The 19,661-nt window shown below is 37.0% G+C and overlaps 2 protein-coding genes across 2 annotated transcripts in view; one reads left to right on the plus strand and one right to left on the minus strand.

Annotated features, from left to right (window-relative positions):
* LOC100810332 (NPC intracellular cholesterol transporter 1) overlaps nt 1-13,745 on the plus strand; it is a 47,350-nt gene extending 33,605 nt beyond the window's left edge. Inside the window, exons 27-39 of the mRNA XM_006575700.4 lie at nt 2,932-3,081; nt 3,322-3,387; nt 3,510-3,654; nt 3,775-3,839; nt 3,933-3,998; nt 8,978-9,071; nt 9,624-9,660; nt 9,769-9,826; nt 9,945-10,055; nt 10,364-10,431; nt 12,734-12,800; nt 12,880-12,948; nt 13,390-13,745. Coding sequence (XP_006575763.1) covers nt 2,932-3,081; nt 3,322-3,387; nt 3,510-3,654; nt 3,775-3,839; nt 3,933-3,998; nt 8,978-9,071; nt 9,624-9,660; nt 9,769-9,826; nt 9,945-10,055; nt 10,364-10,431; nt 12,734-12,800; nt 12,880-12,948; nt 13,390-13,434 — 1,041 coding nt within the window. The 3' untranslated portion in view covers nt 13,435-13,745. The remainder of the gene's footprint in view (nt 1-2,931; nt 3,082-3,321; nt 3,388-3,509; nt 3,655-3,774; nt 3,840-3,932; nt 3,999-8,977; nt 9,072-9,623; nt 9,661-9,768; nt 9,827-9,944; nt 10,056-10,363; nt 10,432-12,733; nt 12,801-12,879; nt 12,949-13,389) is intronic.
* Nucleotides 13,746-15,474: 1,729 nt separating this feature from the next.
* Nucleotides 15,475-18,508, minus strand: LOC100792100 (protein NODULE INCEPTION 2a). Its single transcript, XM_003518540.5, has 3 exons — nt 18,013-18,508; nt 16,301-17,909; nt 15,475-16,217 (listed from the first exon to the last, which is right to left on the minus strand). Exons 2-3 carry the CDS (start codon nt 17,862-17,864, stop codon nt 15,649-15,651), a joined length of 2,133 nt encoding a protein of 710 aa, XP_003518588.1. The 5' UTR covers nt 17,865-17,909; nt 18,013-18,508; the 3' UTR covers nt 15,475-15,648.
* Nucleotides 18,509-19,661: the final 1,153 nt, after the last annotated feature.

Consider the following 19,661-nt stretch of genomic DNA (forward strand, 5'->3'; position numbering starts at 1 on the left):
GATTTTAAATGGAGAAGACAACTTTTCGATGATGAGATGGAGATGGCTGCAAAGTTCCTACAAGACTTGGAAGACATCAGCATCTACCGGGACCGAGAAGACCAGTGGATTTGGAAGGCAGATGCATCGGGTGTATATTCAGCAGGGAGCAGATACAAGATGCTTATGTCAACCCAAACTGATGAAAATCAGGACAGTGTTTTTACTAAGTTGTGGAAGGTCAAGGCCCCTAGTAAAGCTGCATTTTTCGCATGGAGACTACTCAGGGACAGATTACCAACAAAAATGAACTTGCGCAGGCGAAATGTGGAAATAAATGATCCCACATGTCCTTTCTGCAAATATACAGATGAGGATGCAACACACCTATTCTTTTATTGCAGCAAGGTAATGCCACTCTGGTGGGAATCAATATCGTGGACAAACTCCTCAGGACCACTTCCTCAAAGCCCAAAATTGCATTTCCTCCAGCACGTGCTTTGGAATCAAAAAGGCTATAGCTCTCAGATTTGGAAATGCTGGTCGATCTCCTTGACCTGGAGTATTTGGCAGCATTGAAATAACATTGCTTTTGAAGGGGACAACTTTAACGGTAGCAAGATACTAGACAATGCAGTTTTTCTTTGCTGGACTTAGCAAAAAAATCTGAATAAAGATTTTGAGATATCGTTTCAACACTGGTCCAGCAATATGAAGGAGGCATTTAGGTGATTAGGGGGGGAACCTATATGTATGTTGGGTAGTTATGGGCCAAGCAAATTGCCAGAATTATGGTTTCCTAATTCAATTTAGATATTCTGTATTAGGGAACCATAGTCCTGCTATATTTGGCCCAATGTGTAATTTTATCAGTACAACTTGTACTGACTATCATATAATACAATACTACTTTTGCTGAGTAAAAAAAAAATGTATGTAATTCTAGGATCTCTTGAAGACTTGGTAAAATGTCAGCCAGATGATTTTTGGAGCTCATAGAGGTAGTTTTGATAATGCCAAAAAGTATCTTATCTCTAAAAAGTGGCAACCAACTTGTGTTTTGTCCTCTCGTGAAAAAACTAGATTTAATGAGATATAGGGCAGATTATCACAAACAAGCTCCTAAGACCTAACTCTTAAAACATGCAAGTCTTGAAGCAAGTGTTTTAGCCATGGAAGTTCACATGTGGGGTGAGCCATGGTGCAATTCTCTACAATCTAGCCACAGCATTCTGCTTCTTACTCTTCCATGAGATGATTCCTCTCATAAGAACACAATAGCCTGAAGTGGAATGGATCATTTGTCATTGACATCTTTTGCCCACTTGGCATCTAAGTATAGTATAATATTAGTGACCCCTAGCCATATAAATTAGGCCCTTTCCTGGTCACCCCTTAATGTACCTCAGTCCAAACAACTGCATTACATAGAAACTCTTTGGTATTCAACAACCAGATTTTCTGCTCCGAAAAAGTCATGGATGAAGCTCTATTCCACACTTGGTCTTGGTTAAATGGAATGGAGACAGACTTCCATCTTCATTTTAATCAGTGGTCTACTAGACTTAAGGAAGAAATGTCTTAGGGATCTTTGTTGTATGGGTTCTCATCTTATGAGATATTTTTTGCAGTTGGGGTAGGCAGATTATGCCTTTGTAATTATATATACCATTTTCAGTACACCTAGTACTGAAGTTTTATTAATACAACTATCAGATTTTTGCAGTGCAAAAAAAAAAAGGCTCCCCCTGATTAGGAAGAAGCTTCATATTTTGGTCATATGGGTATCAAATGGTTTACAATCTAGTATTCCTGTTTTCTGCATGTGTGATCGCCGCACCCAAATTGCAAGTGTTTTGCTTTGTTTTCCTACAAAATTAAGGAAATTTCTCATGAAAGTCATATCTACAAAAGGAAATATCTCTAAACTAAAACTAAGTTTATTTTTATGGGTTTTCCAAAAAAAAATATTTTTGGTTTATTTTTCTTCTATTTTTCCTTTGAAATCATACACATGAATTCATAAAAAATGAATTTATCATGGTGCATACTAGCTGTGTTCTGAAGGTAGTTTTGCTCATGAAGATGGTATGACCCTTCCTTGACACACTGGTAAATCTTTGGGGCTAAGAGACTATAGAGAAGTTGTTTTTCCTCAGACATGTTAAAGATAAAATAAAAAAAAAAGCGAAACAGATCTTCATTCACAGCCAAAAAATGAGAAAATAGTGCTTTCTAACAGCTGCAAAAGAGGCAGTATTAGGACAAATCAAACCCTGAAACATAACAGGGAGTGGCCAGTGTCCTGTTCTGCGATGGTGGTGGCAAGTGGCGTACACACACCTGAAATGCATGGATACTGGTGGCGTGCCTAAGGGCATATGGCAGATCTGATGGGAGCTGAAACTTTGGGTACAGGGACATCAACGACTTTCGCTTTGCTGAGGTGATCTTGCTGGAGAAACATGCTGGAAAAAAAAATTCCAGCAATGGCAGTAGTGGCTGATGGCAGGAGTTTCTGGGCTGTGGGCACAATGAAGGTGCCAAGGTGAAAATGAAAGCTACCTAAGATAGCTGCTGCGAAGGCAGCTAGACTTTTGATGCATCAAGAGTCTGATACCTACTTGATAAACCTAAAAAATTTGAAAGGAAGTGACTGAAGTATATTTCTTATTCAGCTTATTACAAAGGATGATTACTGCCAATATATAGACTGCGTTACTTTTAATTCAAGAATTTCAAGGGATTAAAAAATGTACAACACCCAAGAGTCTAAGAAACTGTACAGGCTAATTAATGAAAGAAATAAACCCTATTAATTACAATAATTATATTCTTCATTGATATTGCTGAATGGTTGACTTGTACATAACTACACTTGTAATGTAACTTTCTTTTTTTATCTGGGCATTTATGAATGGATTCTGTATATCTTGTTCTGTAACATTGCAGATATCTAGAGCATCATTAGTGCCAACATCAAGCTACATAGCCAAACCAGCTGCCTCATGGCTTGATGATTTTCTTGTATGGATATCACCTGAAGCTTTTAGTTGCTGTCGAAAATTCACAAATGACTCTTATTGTCCACCTGATGATCAGGTATATGCTTCTTTAAATGTCCTTGGATAATACTTTCGTGCCACATGCTCAACTTTCCTTCTCTCCTACAAGTTTTGAACTTATATTCATGCACATTGTATATGTAATGGTTTTTTCTCTTTTCCCCTGCCTTGTTTTTATATCTACATCAATTGTTTAAATGATTAATCTAATTAAATATTGCTCAATGTACCATCATATATCTTTCAATTACAATAGTAAATGTCTGTCTTTGTTCAGCCACCTTGCTGTTTACCAGATGAAGGGCCATGTGGGTTGGGTGGAGTGTGCAAAGACTGTACAACAGTAATATTCTTCTCCTTCTATTTTTATTTTTTATTACATAGGATACTACTTTTCTAAAAGATGTGACTGTAAATCAAAAGAGTGAATTAGTAAAGTGACTGACACTTTTGGTTGATTCCTAGTGTTTCCGCCACTCGGATTTGGTTAATGATCGTCCATCTACAGCACAGTTCAGAGAGAAGCTTCCCTGGTTTCTTGATGCACTGCCATCAGCTGATTGTGCAAAGGGTGGCCATGGAGCTTACACCAACAGTGTAGATCTGAATGGTTTGATAAATACTCACTCCCTCTTTTTAAAAGGACAAAACTTATGTTTTGTTCCTTATGTATTTGCTGTAACATTCTCAAAAATTGAAAATCTGATACGTAGATTTTGCTTATAACTAGGTTATGAGGGGGGTGTCATCCAAGCTTCTGAGTTCCGTACTTATCACACACCACTTAATAGACAAGTATGCAGTGTGATAAGTGATGATCTTAATCTCATTGCTTTGGCATATTTTTTTCTTCCATTTCTCTATTTGTTCTAATGAAAATCTTGTTAGGGTGACTATGTTAATGCAATACGAGCTGCAAGGGACTTTTCGGCAATAATTTCTTCGTCTTTAAAGGTTTGGGCGTCAATGGAATTATGCATTTTTACCTGAGTTGTTTTGGCATTCTGGATCAAAAAAATGTTTGGAATATGGCGTACTCGTTTTTTCTCCTTGTAATTTTTTTTATTTGAACTGCATTTATGAGCCTTTTCCTAGGATTGACTCTACTATTACTGCTATTATTGTTATTGTTGTTGTTTGTTATTATTGTTCTTGTGTTATTATAGAAAAAGATGAGAGAGGCAGAGAGAAACAATCAACTATGCTGGGAATGGGCACGCTCAACATGATGCGACCACAATGGCACCATGACGAGGGAAGGGAAGGAGCAAAAACTGGAGGGATGCATCCAATATATATTATTTCTACTTCACACGTTTTTTGGAAGATTTGGGGGAAAAAGACTTGTGGTTCGAGTTCAAGAAGTGGGGCGATGTCAGGGAGATCTTCATTGCAAGGAACAGAAACAGAAGCAGTCGGAGATACGGTTTCGTGAGATTCAAAGGGGTCGATGATGTCAGGAAACTCGAGAGATAACTTGATCCTCGGAGGATTGAAACTACATGCGAATCTTCCAAAGCATGGAAAGGAATGGAAGGCGACAGAGAGAGTCAACAAGGATGATCAGCATAAGAAGGAGTCGGTCAAGGAGAAGCCAATTGAGAAAGACGAAGATAAAGGCAAGGTGCTAGAATAGTACACGACACTGGATAGAGGATTACAGAAGCAGAATCCACAACGAGAGATAGAATTTGGTTGGTACGCGAAAGTGATCGCAATAGGTAGCAAGATATGGTGAAAAGATGGATATTGAGGTATGTGCAAGCAATGAGGATGTGCCTTGTGTGGGGCAAAAATTTACCTGGTAGAGACCAAATGGGACAGCCAAAAGCAAATTAGACAGGATCCTTGTCTCCGCAGAATGGTTTTCCAAGTGGCAAGGATGCACTCATTTTATCATGGACCGCAACTTCTTAGATCATTGTCCAATTATGTTGAGATCCATTAATGCTGATTAGGGCCCGAAGCCGTTTCGGGTTCTTGATTGTTGTTGGTTTGAGGATAAATCTTTTAGGAAGGTAGTTCGTGAATGTTGGATGGACAACTTTGTAAATGGTTCGGGGAGGGGGGGGGGGGTTCGTTCTAAAAGAAAAGTTCAAGAGATTAAAGCAGAGGTTAAAAGAATGGAATAAAGCATAGTTTGGTGATATCTAGTAGAAAATGAAAAGAGTGAAGATGAATCTTAACAAGCTGGAAAAAGAAGGAGATGACAGACAACTGAATGACGAAGAGATAAAATTGAGAAAGTAATTGTAGGAGGAGCTTTGGGTGGCAGCACTCTCAAATCAATCCATTATGAGGCAAAAGGCAATAACTAAATGGATTGAGGAAGGGGATTGTAACTCTCGGTATTTTCATTTGATTGTAAATTGGAAATGCCAATACAACATGCTTAGAGGAGTGTTTGCTGGTAAATGCTGGTTAGAAGAACCAAGCAGGGTCAAAGATGAAACTAGACAATTCTTCAAAAGGAGATTTAAGGAGGTGGAGCGGGAGAGGCCTAGGTTGAATCGGGTCAGATTTAAGACTATCTGTCAGCAAGATAATGATCTTTTGGTGGCGCGCTTTGAAAAGAAAGAAGTGAGGGCTACAATGTGGGATCGTGGGAATGCGAAGAGCCCCGGACCGGATGGACTAAATTTCAAGTTCATCAAGGAATTTTGGGATATTCTCAAAACAGATCTGCTTCGCTTTCTGGATGAATTTTATGCTAATGGAGTATTCCTGAAAAGAAGCAATGCATTCTTCCTAGCTCTAATCCCTAAGGTCCATGATCCTTAGAGCCTCAATGAATACAAACCTATCTCATTAATAGGTTGTATTTATAAAATTGTGGCAAAGTTGTTATCTGGAAGACATAAGAAGGTGCTGCCAACCATAATAGATGAACGTCAAACTGTTTTCATGGAGGGTAGGCATACGCTGCACAACGTGGTTATAGCCAATGAAATCATGGAAGAAGCAAGAAGGTATAATAAAAGCTTCCTAGTATTCAAAGTTGATTATGAAAAGGCATATGATTCAATGTGCTGGGATTTTCTTCTATATATGATGAGACGAATGGGCTTTTGTAGCAAATGGGTTAGATGGATTGAAGGATGCTTGAAATTAACCTCAATATCTATACTGGTTAATGGGAGCCCCACAGATGAGTCCACCCCTCAAAGAGAGAACTCAAGTAAGGGGACTCATTAGCCCCATTCTTGTTCAATATTGTAGCAGAGAGTTTAACTGAATTGATGAGAGAAGCCCAAGAGAAGAATTTGTTTGAAGGTTTCTTGGTAGGAAGAAACAATGTGGACATCAGTCTATTACAATATGTTGATGATACGATTTTCTTTGGGAAAACATCGATGGCAAATGTAAAAACAATCAAGGTGATGTTGAAGCGCTTTGAGTTGGTGTCGGATTTGAAGATAAACTTTGACAAAAGCAAATTTTGGGCGATTGGAATGTCTAAGCAATGGAAGCATAATGCTGCCAGCTATCTAAATTATAGATTGTTGTCAGTACCCATTTCTTATTCGGGTATCCCTATTGGGGAAAACCCAAGTTGTAGTGAAACATGAGATCCAATTGTCAAGAGATGTGAGAGAAAATTGTTAAAATGGAAACAAAGATATCTTTCTTTTGGGGGAAGGGTGACTTTGTTAAAGTCAATCCTGAACTCAATTCCTATCTTTTTTCAGGTTTGTAAAGAAGGTTTTTTTTTTTTTTGGAAAGCAAAGCTATATTATATTAATTAAAACAGTACCAGAGGTACTACAAGATACATGAATAGAGTCCTATAAATCATGAGAAAAACCGCCCTACACAAACAGCACCCTACTAGGGATCACACTAGCTAAAAGCTATAGACATTCCTGAAGACCAGCAGTGGAAAGGAGTCTTGAAGTCTTTTTCCCAACCCCTCAGCCAAGTCCATAAAAGGAATAAGATGCTATCTGTCAACTTAGAGATGTCAAAGGATTGATTATGGAAAATCATATCATTCCTGAGTCTCCAAATTGAGTTTGTAGCTGCTACCCACCACATTTTCCATCTTTTGTTAGAAGCCTTTGTAAAGAAGGTGGTGGATAGGCTGGTGAGGTTGCAACGCTGGTTTTTGCGGGGGGAGGGGGGGGGAACGGGTAAATTGGGAGACAATTTGTCTCCCAAAGGAGAAAGGTGGCTTGGGCGTCCGGGACTTGGTAAAATTCAACTATGTTCTACTTGGAAAATGGCACTGGAACTTATTTCATCACCATGGAGAATTGTGGGTGCAAGTTTTGGACTCCAAATTTGGAAGTTAGAGGAATTTGGATGAGACAAGAAGGAACAATAGAGAGCCTCTTTGGTGGCGAGATTTAAGCATTATTTGCAACTCGACTGAGGAGGGGGGGCTAGTTTAAAAGTGGGACAAATGGAAAATTGGATGTGGATCAAAGGTGAAGTTTTTGGAAAATGGGGTTTCATTGTTGGAGAAGTACCCAAGAATGTACCGCATTTCTCAACAGCAACAACAATATATCCAGTAGCTAGGAGTGGCAACAAACGGAGATTGGGAATGGCAGTTCCAGTGGAGGAGATTATTTTTGGAGGGTGAGATAGACATAGCTGCAAAATTTATGGAGGATATAGAGGGCGAGCCCTGGTGCAGCGGTAAAGTTGTGCCTTGGTGACTTGTTGGTCATGGGTTCGAATCCGGAAACAGCCTCTTTGCATATGCAAGGGTAAGGCTGCGTACAACATCCCTCCCTCATACTTTCGCATAGCGAAGAGCCTCTGGGCAATGAGGTACGTAGTTTTTATAGAGGGTCTAACAGTACAAGTTCAGCAACAAGACATTTGGATTTGGGAGGGGGACCCAAGTGGGAGCTACACAGTGGGGAATGCTTACATGTTGCTCAATCGATATATGATAGATGAAAATCATGGCGGAGCATTTACTGCTCTATGGAAGCTAAAAATCCCAAGTAAAGCATCACACTTTGCTTGGAGGTTGATTCAGGATAGATTGCCAACAAAAGTTAACTTGAGGAGAAGGAACATGGAACTGAACGATGTCTGCTGCCAATTTTGCAGAATTTGCAATGAGGATGCATCTCACCTTTTCTTTAGTTGTGTCAAAATCATGTCACTATGGTGGGAAACATTGTCTTGGCTAAACACAGTGGACGTCTTCCCGGAAGTACTGAGAGAGCACTTCCTTCAACACTCCTATTGCAATCTCAATGGTATCAGACTACAAAGATGACAAACTTGGTGGATTTCTCTGACCTAGTGTATGTGGTACCATAGGAACAGGATAGTCTTCTCAAACAAAAGTTTCAACAATCAAAAATTGATGGATGATGTGTTATTTTTCTGCTGGACATGGCTTAAAAATATGGAAAAAGGATTTGACATTCCTTCCATTCCTGGTCTAGCAACATCAGGGTTGGGTTTTGTGTTCTGGGGGATTGGATTATAGATTTTTTGTGGTTGGGATCCTAGTTTAGATACAGATCTATGGTTGCCTAATACCTGCACTAAAGCTTGTATTAGGACACCATAGCTCCGCACATAATGACTCTAGGATGTATATACAACTTTTCCACTTGTACTGATTTTATTATTATATATAATATATACATATTTTTTGCCGATAAAAAAAGAATTGTTCGTGTTATTTCTGTCTTTCACCAATCTAATATTTCATTTGGGAGTCCTTGATTTCACTTGACCTTTGAGTCTCAATCTCTGTTGGTATTGTTAGCTCATCACTTTTTATTTGAATGTCTCTTTGTTGATATTAAGTTTATAACAAAATAGTAGATGATATCATTATGGATCTACTTTCTATTTTCTCATCCTTATGAAGCATTTTGTAATGGCTAAAATCGTACAGTGTCCCACATTGTTGATTCTTTTGTGGATCACCACTTCTTGTTGACTAAGTTTCTCTTGTGCAGATGGATATTTTTCCGTACTCAGTGTTTTATATCTTCTTTGAACAATACCTGGATATATGGAAGTTAGCCCTGATCAACATTACCGTAGCACTAGGTTGGTATTCCAAAACAGTTTAAATAACGCATATTCACACAGGATGACATAATTGTTTGTCAACCTTGTTGTATAAGCTGGACTGTCTGTTATAATCCTTCAATTTCCCTTCCTGTTTGCAGCTTATATGTTGAAATTTGAGCCTTTATTAAGATTTATACTTGTGTTCTTGGCTTCAAACTTTTAAATTCTATCTCTATGGTCTTTGATGGAGTACTCTGTTGTCTTATCGACGTCAAACACTTTATGTCTTCCACTTGGAAGATATATAACATCTTTCTGTTGCTTTTTATGAATGAAAGATTTCAGTATCGGGATTTAGACTACATATTCATGGGTAGTACTTATTTGCCACCCTCTTGATATTTCTGATTGGACCAAAATTGGAAAGTGAAAATCTAATTCATGTCTTCTCAGTTTTATCCGTGTTTTGTTTCCCATTTCTCGTACATAGATTTTTCAACTATTACTTGTGTGAAAATGTATCATATCAAGCCTGTCTTTCCTGAATCAAATTCATTTGTCATCAAATAACTTATGGTGATGTAACAGGTGCTATTTTTGTTGTCTGTCTGATCATCACATCCAGGTATACTTGAGCCTTGTTTATTTCCACAAATACAGTCCAATTGAAAATTTGTTCTCTCCAGTTCAGGATTAAGTGTAATATTCTTTTTCTGTTTGCTATTAAATGCAGCGTGTGGAGTTCAGCAATCTTATTACTTGTTCTGATCATGATAATTTTGGACCTCATGGTAACATTTATCTTAAAGTTGCAAATTTATTTCATCTTTCATTTGCTTTCCCTTTTGGTATCCTGTTTATTACCTCTTAGTTACAGAATGAAACAAACGAAGTTTGTGACTCCTGCAGGGTGTAATGGCAATTTTGGGTATTCAACTCAATGCGGTGTCTGTTGTAAACCTTATTATGTCAATAGGAATTGCTGTGGAGTTCTGTGTGCATATAGTACATGCATTCATGGTTAGTCTGATCCTCTGTTCTATAAATTGACAGGTCCTTCCCGTAGGGTATGGAGGTCTTTTTGAGGAAACAGTGATATTTGTCAATGTGGCACTTTATAATTCCTACTTGTTCGTTAAGGAAATGGGATTATGGGGAATTGGGGATTACTATAGCATGTGAAAAGTGAAATTCAACCTGCTTTGTCACCAGGGGAATATTGACACACTGATTAACTCAGGGAGACCTTTATGCAATTGAACCACCTGTCTTTTGGTGACTATGCAGTACCCACATTTTATGATGATCTGGTATACATGTGTTCACAGGTAAGCTTGGGGGATAGGAGCCAACGAGCAAAGACAGCATTGTGTACCATGGGGGCTTCTGTATTCAGGTTGACTATATGTATTGTCGCATTTGGAAACATCACGGATTGTAATATTTGTAGCCTTGGACTGAGTGTAGCCCACTACATATATAAGTGTGAGCATATCAAGTGAGACTCGTTCTTCTTTGTTGTACCAGAACAAATTTTGACCATACAATCATATATGGGAAAATTTGTTCTCATGATAACAATTGAGAACGATTCTCACCTGATATGTTTCCTATGCATTATATTATTATAATTTTGGGTTTGGGCCTAATTACAAAATCAGCTTGTAAGGAGAGGATCCCCACACACACAAACTTTTATGCATTATTTTGGCTATATCACCAGTCAGTGGGATCTTTAACACCCTCCATCACGCTGAGGACCGGACATCTATGAGTGGTCCGATAACAACCCGATAAACCTAACAACAATTGCTAAGATAGGTTCTCATTTTTTTTTTAATCAGCAAAAGTAGAATTGTATTATATATATAACAGCACAAGTTGTACTAAATGATTACAGAGGGTCCATTTTAGGTAGACTATGGAGTCCTAATACATATGTAGCAACATGAATTAAGATACCATAGTACCTACAGTATGCTAAATACACTATTACCCCCACTCCTATTTATATCCCCCCTCATACCATAGTACCTACAGTATGCTAAGATAGGTTCATACCATCTTAAAATTTAGGTCTACACTATAGGCTCTGATACTATCTTAGAATTGGGTTTGTGAGTAAATAATATGGTAGGGGGCTCAATAATGGAATAAGGATAGACCCTTTTACCATCTTAGAATTTTGAGTTTGGGCCTAATTTAATCTCACAAAACCAGGTTGTAGGTGAGGTTAGTGGAGTACCCCCTACTTGTATACACTATTTTGGTCATATCAGTAGAGTGACAAAACTTGAGGACTTTCGGTTGACAATCCCTAGCCACATGTGGTCAATGGTAATGATGTTCTAGGTGAGGATGCTGCTTGTGTTCCTGGGTGATATATACTATAAACCTAGTTGGAGGCCACTTACTAGGTGGTATGATACTTGGTATTTTCGGAACAAGTTTATAGGTTGACAGGGCCACTAAGGAGGATGTTGCCTGTGTTTTGTTATTGAAGGAGGCACTAGTTTCCTAAGTTTTTGGATGAGATCAGCTGAGTTATTGAGGGAGGCCACTACTTGAAGCATCGATACTTTTTTTTTTGCTATAAGTAAGATATCTCTATAGTCGGAAGCCATAAGACTAATCCCATAGGTCCCATAGGACATAGAGATCACCAAATTGGATTTTACCTCTCCCAACAAAGTCTTTTCCATACGCACGACCTAGGAATCGAACCCCAATTAGCAGCATGTTTGAAGAACTTAACTATCTACCAATTGTGCTGGACCTTGTTGGTTAAAGCTCTGATACTTTAATTTGCTCCATATATCTGTATTTGATACCAATACTTTTGGATACTTCACCAATATTTATTTAAAAGTATCCAAGACTAAAAAAATTGTACATGTTATGTCTCGTGTGGCTGTATGAAAATCCAATACAGCTACATGAGACATAGAAACATATATACTATTAAAACATAAAAGCATTGTCCCTTAATGCATAAAAAATGGTAATTGTCCTTTTTATGGATGATTTTAATAAAGGAATGAGACGTATGGTATTATTCCTATTTATGATGATAATGATTTATATTTGATTTTGTTTTTAATTATGTCCAAGAAGAATGTTCTTAATTTGAATTTACAAAATTGCAATTATATGTTTATTATGTTTTATGAGTTTTTGTATATATCTAAATATGTATTTTACACGTATCATATTAAAATAATTGTACCACGGTAACCACTGTATTGGATACGTATTGTATTGGATATACATATCGTATTTGTGCACCAACATGTAACATAAGCTAGGGTTAGGGCTTGTACTAGTAGTACTAAAACTTGGTCTTTTTAATGGTATAAATAGGTGCATTCGTATTTGTGCGTGACATCTTATCATCAATCTCAAAATACATTGTTTGCCATCATTCGTTCTTTTCCCTTTTTCTCATCTAAACCCTAAAGGTTCGGCAAAGATGAAATGTTATGTGCATGATTGGACTTTGTGAAAATTTCCTCTTATTGTAGTTATTTAGTAGTGTAGCTTTGGTATAACTCTTGATCTGTTGTCAGAGAATTGATGCAGATGTACCATTTATAACAAATTACAAAAATGATTTGAATCGTGTCTGAATTATTAGTGTCTGCTTGCACTATTATTTTCTTGACACTTTCTTTTTTGTATTATTTATCTTTGTTTGGTAGTGGAATCACACTTACAAAATTAGTCGGAGTCCTCGTCCTTTGCTTCTCAACATCAGAAATTTTTGTGGTATGTGACATATCACCCTTGGCTCCAACGCTTGATTGTCTGCTCAAGAAATGTTAAAGTAGCTTTTGGGTCTTTGCAGGTGTATTACTTCCAGATGTATCTGGCCTTGGTTATCATTGGCTTCTTACACGGTCTTGTGTTTCTACCTGTAAGTTTGTGGTTTTTGGTGCTGCTCTATAAAGTATAAAATAACTAGCTTTTTCATTAACGTCATGAAATAGGTTTTACTCCCTTTCCATTTTGCAAGTTTTAATTATTGGTCACACTTGGCACTCAATTTCACAATGTGTTCAACAAGCCTTACACGTGACATAGTCATTAATCAATACAATCGCCAATGGGATTAGTTCTGCCGGTAGGAATGAAAGCACTTTACCTGTACGGCTTAGGTTCAATTCCTACTACCAGCAATCCTCTTTGGTGGGCAATCTGTTAACACTTAGCACCACTGTAAGCCCTTGCTGAGGCTTGTGGTATGTTTTGACCTTATATAGGACAGCCTACCTTCCCCCTAAACCTTTTTGTACCAAAAAAATGTGCACAATAACTAATTAGGAAACATCTCACATTTCCTGCCCTTTTTTTTCAGGTGGTATTGAGCTTGTTTGGTCCTCCGTTAAGATATAGTCATTAAGGAGCAGCTAGAAGACATGCCTTCTGCTTCATCAGAACAGCCTCTAATTAGATGAAAGTTAGATTTTAATTACGCTGATCACATACTTAATGAACAAGAAAAAATGTTTTGATTATAGAGGATTAATAGTATCTTTTGACTTTTAGATTGAGAAAGTTCATTGCTTATATATCTGAACATGGTCACGGAGAAACTCTGCCAGTTTTTAGTCATTTCTGATGTTTGGAAGGTTTGATCATCAGAGTTACTGTGTATATAATGCCGAGAACATTTCCTGATATTTGAAGCAAATATACCTTTATAATTATTAATATACTTCTGTTTTTTTTTATTAATTGACTACTGTTATCATTCTTAAACAATATGCGGGTACCACTCATCAAAAAACAATATATGATTAGGAGAGAGAATCAATTGATATAGAGGATTGTTTCACTTTAATAAATAATTTACCTAGCAAATTATGTAAATGTGACTACCATATCATCACTTGAAGGACTAAAAATAATGATAATTTTTTTAGAGATTAAGACTAAGGCCTATCAAACGTTTTTTAGGAACCAAAAGTGAAAAACGTGGTAAAAAAAAAAGAATTTTGTAAGTCTAATAATAAGTCTAAAAAAAAGAATTGTGTAAGTCTAATAATAACTTTAGTGTAACTTAATCTATTTATGAATACTTCTATTCTTAAAGTACTTTTATCAAAATAAAACTTGTTTTGATGATAATAATCAAAAACACTTTGAAATGTATAATTTACTCAAATGGTTATAGATTTTATAATGTGATATTAATATTATTTATTTTACTATTTTTAAGTATATTTGAATTGATAATATTTTAACGGGAGCACAATAGAAATTTTCCTAATTTTTTATTTAATAAATTAAACTTGATGTTGTATCTTAAAAAAGAGGGAGATCAAATGACACAAAATAATTACACCATGTAAAATTATGTGTGAACCCAAATTTAACATGATCAATAAATGGTGGCACCTCTGATATTTTAATATTAAAAAAGAATAGCTGATCGTATCGTCTCATGATATAATTTTAATATTATGTTTGAATCCAAATCTAACATAATCAAGACCAAGTAATATGTGGGACAAGAATAGGTTAATCCGATTTAATAACATAATATATTAATATTAAAATTATATATAATTAAATCGTTCAATAAAAGAATTATACAGTTTAAGTAAATATATACTTTATAATATATTTTTCAAAATAAATAATATCATTTTTTATATCTATATATAAAGGGAATAAAGTATTTTGATGTATACATTTTTATGCCTATTTTATCTTTATAACTATATCCATAAGTTATTATTTTATCTTTACAATTGTCTTCACAAATCACCCACTAACTTCTATTATTTTTTTATTTAAAAAAAGCATGAAAAAACAGTTAGACACTCCTGTTCCCCTAGTAAACAATAAAAGGGTTATACAAAATATTATTTGTTAAACAAAAGAGTTTTATTATTAATACATTATTATTATTATTGAGAAAACTTGTAAATTTAAAAAGAATATAAGACATGAGCTTTAATAATAATAGAGATTATTAAAAAAAATCTATTTGAAATTTCAAATTCTTTATCATTTGTTAAAATTTATTGAAAATTTTGAAGTTATAAGTTCAGCGAGACTCATAAAGATTAAAAAAATTATAAATTTTTAATAAACTTCAATCAATATAAAAAAAAATATGTTCAATAGAATGTAATTGAAAATGTGTTGGTAGCCTTTGTCCATGGCATTGAAGTTTAACAACACGAGGGCAATGATGCTGTTCTATATATGGCAATCATGTAAAAATTCAATTGAATTCCTTTCCAAAATTTCAAGTTTATTGAATCATTATTCTTTAAGAAATCGAGCAGCAAGCAGTTTCAAGAGCTGACTTAAATCCCTTCCAACCCCACACCATTTCCTTTCTATGCAACTATATATGAATTTTCGTTATATATAGCTGGGTGGATAGTTGGTGGAGCAACTGATATGGAGCTTGTGAATAAAGTGTAGGTAAGGCAAAGTTAGCATTTTAATAAGAAATTAAGAGAAGTAACAAATATAAATAAAATGGTTCTCGTCTCATCTCATAAGCTGGATGGGGTCTAACAAGTAAAAGCAAAACAACAGCAATACAAATGTGACGGTACAGATAGAGAGACGCCTAGGATGGAAACGAAGGTGTTAATTAAGAAGAAGAAGGAGTGCTGGTGGTGTTGGCGAAAGTATATGAATTTGGTTGATTATTAAGAGGAGAAGCTTGAAATAGGGCGAGTCTAATTGTGCGGCTCTGAGACGTTGTATGCAAGTCTTTACACTCCTCAAGATCGCCATCGCAGGCTAAAACAACCCACTCTCCGTCATCATCCAAATACTTTAGAACCACGTTGTTGGCGTTGCTAACATCGCTTAGGTTGAAGCGCCTTGAAATTTCCAACTGCAATTCTGTGAACCCCCAAAGTGGTTGCAAGCTAAAACGGATTTTTTCATCCGCAAAAGTAGCCTTCACTCTCAAGGGTTGTTGAGGAACATGAGGAGGGCTTTGTGCTGCAGGAGAGGATGATTGAGAAGCTCTAGAGCTCAACTCCGGAAAACTGTTATAGAAGGATCCGATCTGTATGGCACCCTCGGCACCCTGTACCGAATCAATTACAAGTTGTAGTTTCTTCAAAGAGTGCCCCACCTTCTTTATTTTCCTTGAAGGCCATCGCGTTATGCCATGTTGTCTGCATATCCTTTTCAGAGTTGTGGGACACACTGCATGCATGCAATTCATTCATTAAGAGCTACATGAGGAATGCAATTAATTAATGGATCATATCAAATTAATAATATCTCACCGCCAATGCTCTTAGCCGCATCTTTTAGGCTTCCTGCAAAGTATTGCCTTAGAACTGGCAAGCTGATAGTCTTCTCGGCCTTGGTTCGTCTCTTCTCTCCTGGTTTTCTGCCACGCTTCACACCAAATGTGTGAGTTTGAGATTGAGATTGAGATTGAGATTCTTCTCCAAAATCTGAAAACACGACATGGTCGTGTGAATGATAAGTACTAGTGGCAGTGGTGTCCCAGTTACAGTGAGTTGTTGTGACTTTGAACTCCTCTTTGGGTTCTTCTTCCAGGAAATCCAAGGACAAGCACACACCTTTCCCATTGTCCTTGTGTTGGGATTGGGCATCAATCATATGTGCGATCCAGGAAGCCTGCTGGGACTGGGATTCAGAGGGCAAGGAGGTAAATACATCATCATGGATGGGAGCAGAAAGATGGAAGGTGGGGCAAGCTTGTTGAAGGAGAATAGATAAGGAGTTGAGGAAGAGGTTGTGGTCAGGGCAGTGTTTGGGAAGGAAGAACTCCAAGACAAAATCAAAATGGGGATAAGAAGAAGTCCTTAGAGGAATAGCGACGGCAGAATGCAAGTCAAAGATGTTGGCGTGGTGAGAGAGAGGATATTCGGCCTTGGTGAAGGCGGTTATGTCCATAGCAAAACAGGGCTTGGCAGTTGTGAAGGCCGTACCGACAATTCCTTGTCCGCGGAAAAGGTGGTGCTGAGAGCAGGCCTCCTGGAACCCCAATAGCTGGGGCTGACCATCCCCCACAAAACACGCTCTGTCCACAATCGACACATAGTTGTTCTCATCCCTTGAATGCCCACAATCCACACATAGTTGTTGGACGCAAGGAGCCCATGTCAGAGCCAAAGGCACATTCTGCGTCTTGCACACACACCTCACCACCTCCATCATCTCGTTCACTGATGCTTCGTACACCTCATCCTCGTCAAATACCTTTACAACACCACCTGGAATCATGCCCTGGAAAGCATTATTATTATTATTGTTGTCAAGTTGAGGGAGATAGTTGATTGTGTCCCAGCGAGCTGCTGGCATTACAATCTGGAGGACACCCAGGCATGTGCCACTGCCTCTTTCGAAGACAGGAAGTGCCAAGGATCCATATTCATAAGGAATTCGCGGGTACTCATGGCTTCTAAAGAACCGAATGTTTACGTTCGACTTCATGTTCATGTTCATGTTGGTCGGAAAAGGAAAAGCAACCGAAACCGACTCATCGGGCCCAAGGCCAATGGCAAGAAGGCCTGTCATCCTCCGTATGGGAACCCATATCTGAATGAGCACGTTGGCGGCGTTGTTGTTCTTTGTGTATTCTCTCAAGTAGCCCACCGCAACCACCAATCTCTCTTTCACGGATGAAGATGACCCAGACACAGGCCCCTTGGGTCCAATCCACCATGTGGTCTTCCCCATGGGCATGGCTAATTCTTGCTCTATGTCGTACTGTGCCTCGCTGCTCCCATTCGTTTCCACCCAGCAACCTTTTTCCAGCAACTCCTCGATCAAATCTTCTTCACACTCCGACAAGCTCCCAAACGCACCATACTCCATGCTACCTGTTCCTTTAATATCCTCTCACGATCCCTCTGATCGATCCTGCCATTTTACATTACAAACAAGTAAAAGTAATTAGTTTAAGCTCAGAGAGAGAGAGAGAGAGAGAGAGGAGGAGGAGGAGGAGGCATCAAGACTCACTCACCTTAACCTTAATTACTCTCGATCGAACATATATCAATATGGACTGTGCTGTAGCTATTGTTGATCGATCTCAGCTCACTCAACTCAAGTAAAGTTTCTTTTCTTTTATGGGCCGTACTACTACGTTAACATTGCTTGCTTGAGAGAATGATTACTTGAACATGCGACTGATTGATTGATAAGGCTCTTATATAATGACCAAAAAAGGAAAGAAAACTCTTTCTTTCTTGTATTTCAGTGGGACCCACCCTCTCTCACTGTGGCCGGTATTTATTTATATTACATATATATTTTCCCCCCTTGCTTAGGATGTCTGTCTGGGCATTAATTAATGTATGTAATCTAAAGTCGCACTGCACCTCTTTGTATGTATAATATTTTATGCATGACCGGCTGTAGAATAGTGGGAGATCATCACGATGCTACAGTCTAGAGCACGATTAGTTATGGTAGGAGTAGGAGCATGCTCATGCGGACTCACTACCTCCCTGCGCGCCACATGGCAATCCTACACCACATCGGCGAAACAAATTGATGTTATGTTTCTACTATCTACATTCACATATTATTATTATTAATTCAATTTTACCAATACAACTGGATCGCCACTACTTAATTCATCTTCATTCGTGGATTCGGAATTCTTACATAATCAAACAAATATATTCTAACATCCAAGTTGAGGCCGCGAAAATTGAAAAAGATTCTTCTCTGTTTCATTGGTGAATTAATTGACGTAATGCATCTCCACAAACCTAGATGATAAGTTATAACCACTGCCACTGTAGTTAAACCTTGGGCATTGTTTCCTGGCCAGCCAGTTACATCAACGTGGATGCTTGGCCTTTTTTTTTTTAAAAACGTAACCTCGTTTCACACACTTTTTACGATAAACAGAAATGTAACCTTAGAGAGACATTTTTAATCAACAATGACACTTAGGACATTTTTCTTTTTTTCCTCCATCATATTGAATAATACTTTATATTTATTCCTTTATCATTTCATCGATTCAAAATACCCTAATTATAAACTCAATAGATCAACCTAAATAGTGATAAATTTGAATTATATACATGAGATCATAGATTATAATTTTAATACGATCACATTATATATATATATACTAAAAAAAACTAAAATTGAGTAGCAAGCAAGCAGTGGGCATGCCCATAATAACATACTTGCAAAAAAAAATATGTCTCCACCTACCAGTACATTTTGCTATATCTTGAACGGTTGACATTGTAAACAAATTTTACATATATAAAGAATAAATATAAAAGTAATATATGGAGAAGGATTTATATTTCTGACATCTGTCATGAAACGGGTCACCGTACGAATAAGACCCGTTGGAATATAGAATTTAAAATTACATTATTTCAACCAACGGGATATACAACAGGTAACTTCTTAGCTCGCAGTAATTATTAATCGCATTCTTTTTATGTTATTGTGAAAGCTACGTTTTATCGTTTTAAAAAAATTAATCAGTACGTTTTGATAGAAAATATGTACACTATTTAAATATAAATTCGTAATTAATATTAATTTAAATATATATTTTAAGCAAATTTAATTATTTTAAAATTAATTATATTAAAAATAATTTTTATATAACTTTAAAACAAATCTTGTCAAACGACA

The sequence above is a fragment of the Glycine max genome, chromosome 2, assembly GCF_000004515.6.
Source record: "Glycine max cultivar Williams 82 chromosome 2, Glycine_max_v4.0, whole genome shotgun sequence".
Lineage (NCBI taxonomy): Eukaryota > Viridiplantae > Streptophyta > Magnoliopsida > Fabales > Fabaceae > Glycine > Glycine max.

What these genes read in the sequence shown, in the direction of transcription:
- LOC100792100 (XM_003518540.5), bottom strand. Translation starts at nt 17,864, where the DNA reads ATGGAGTATGGTGCGTTTGGGAGCTTGTCGGAGTGTGAAGAAGATTTG. An exon ending in TGCGGCTAAGAGCATTGGCG is followed by an intron (nt 16,218 to 16,300) that starts GTGAGATATTAT and finishes GCATGCATGCAG; the next exon opens with TGTGTCCCACAACTCTGAAA.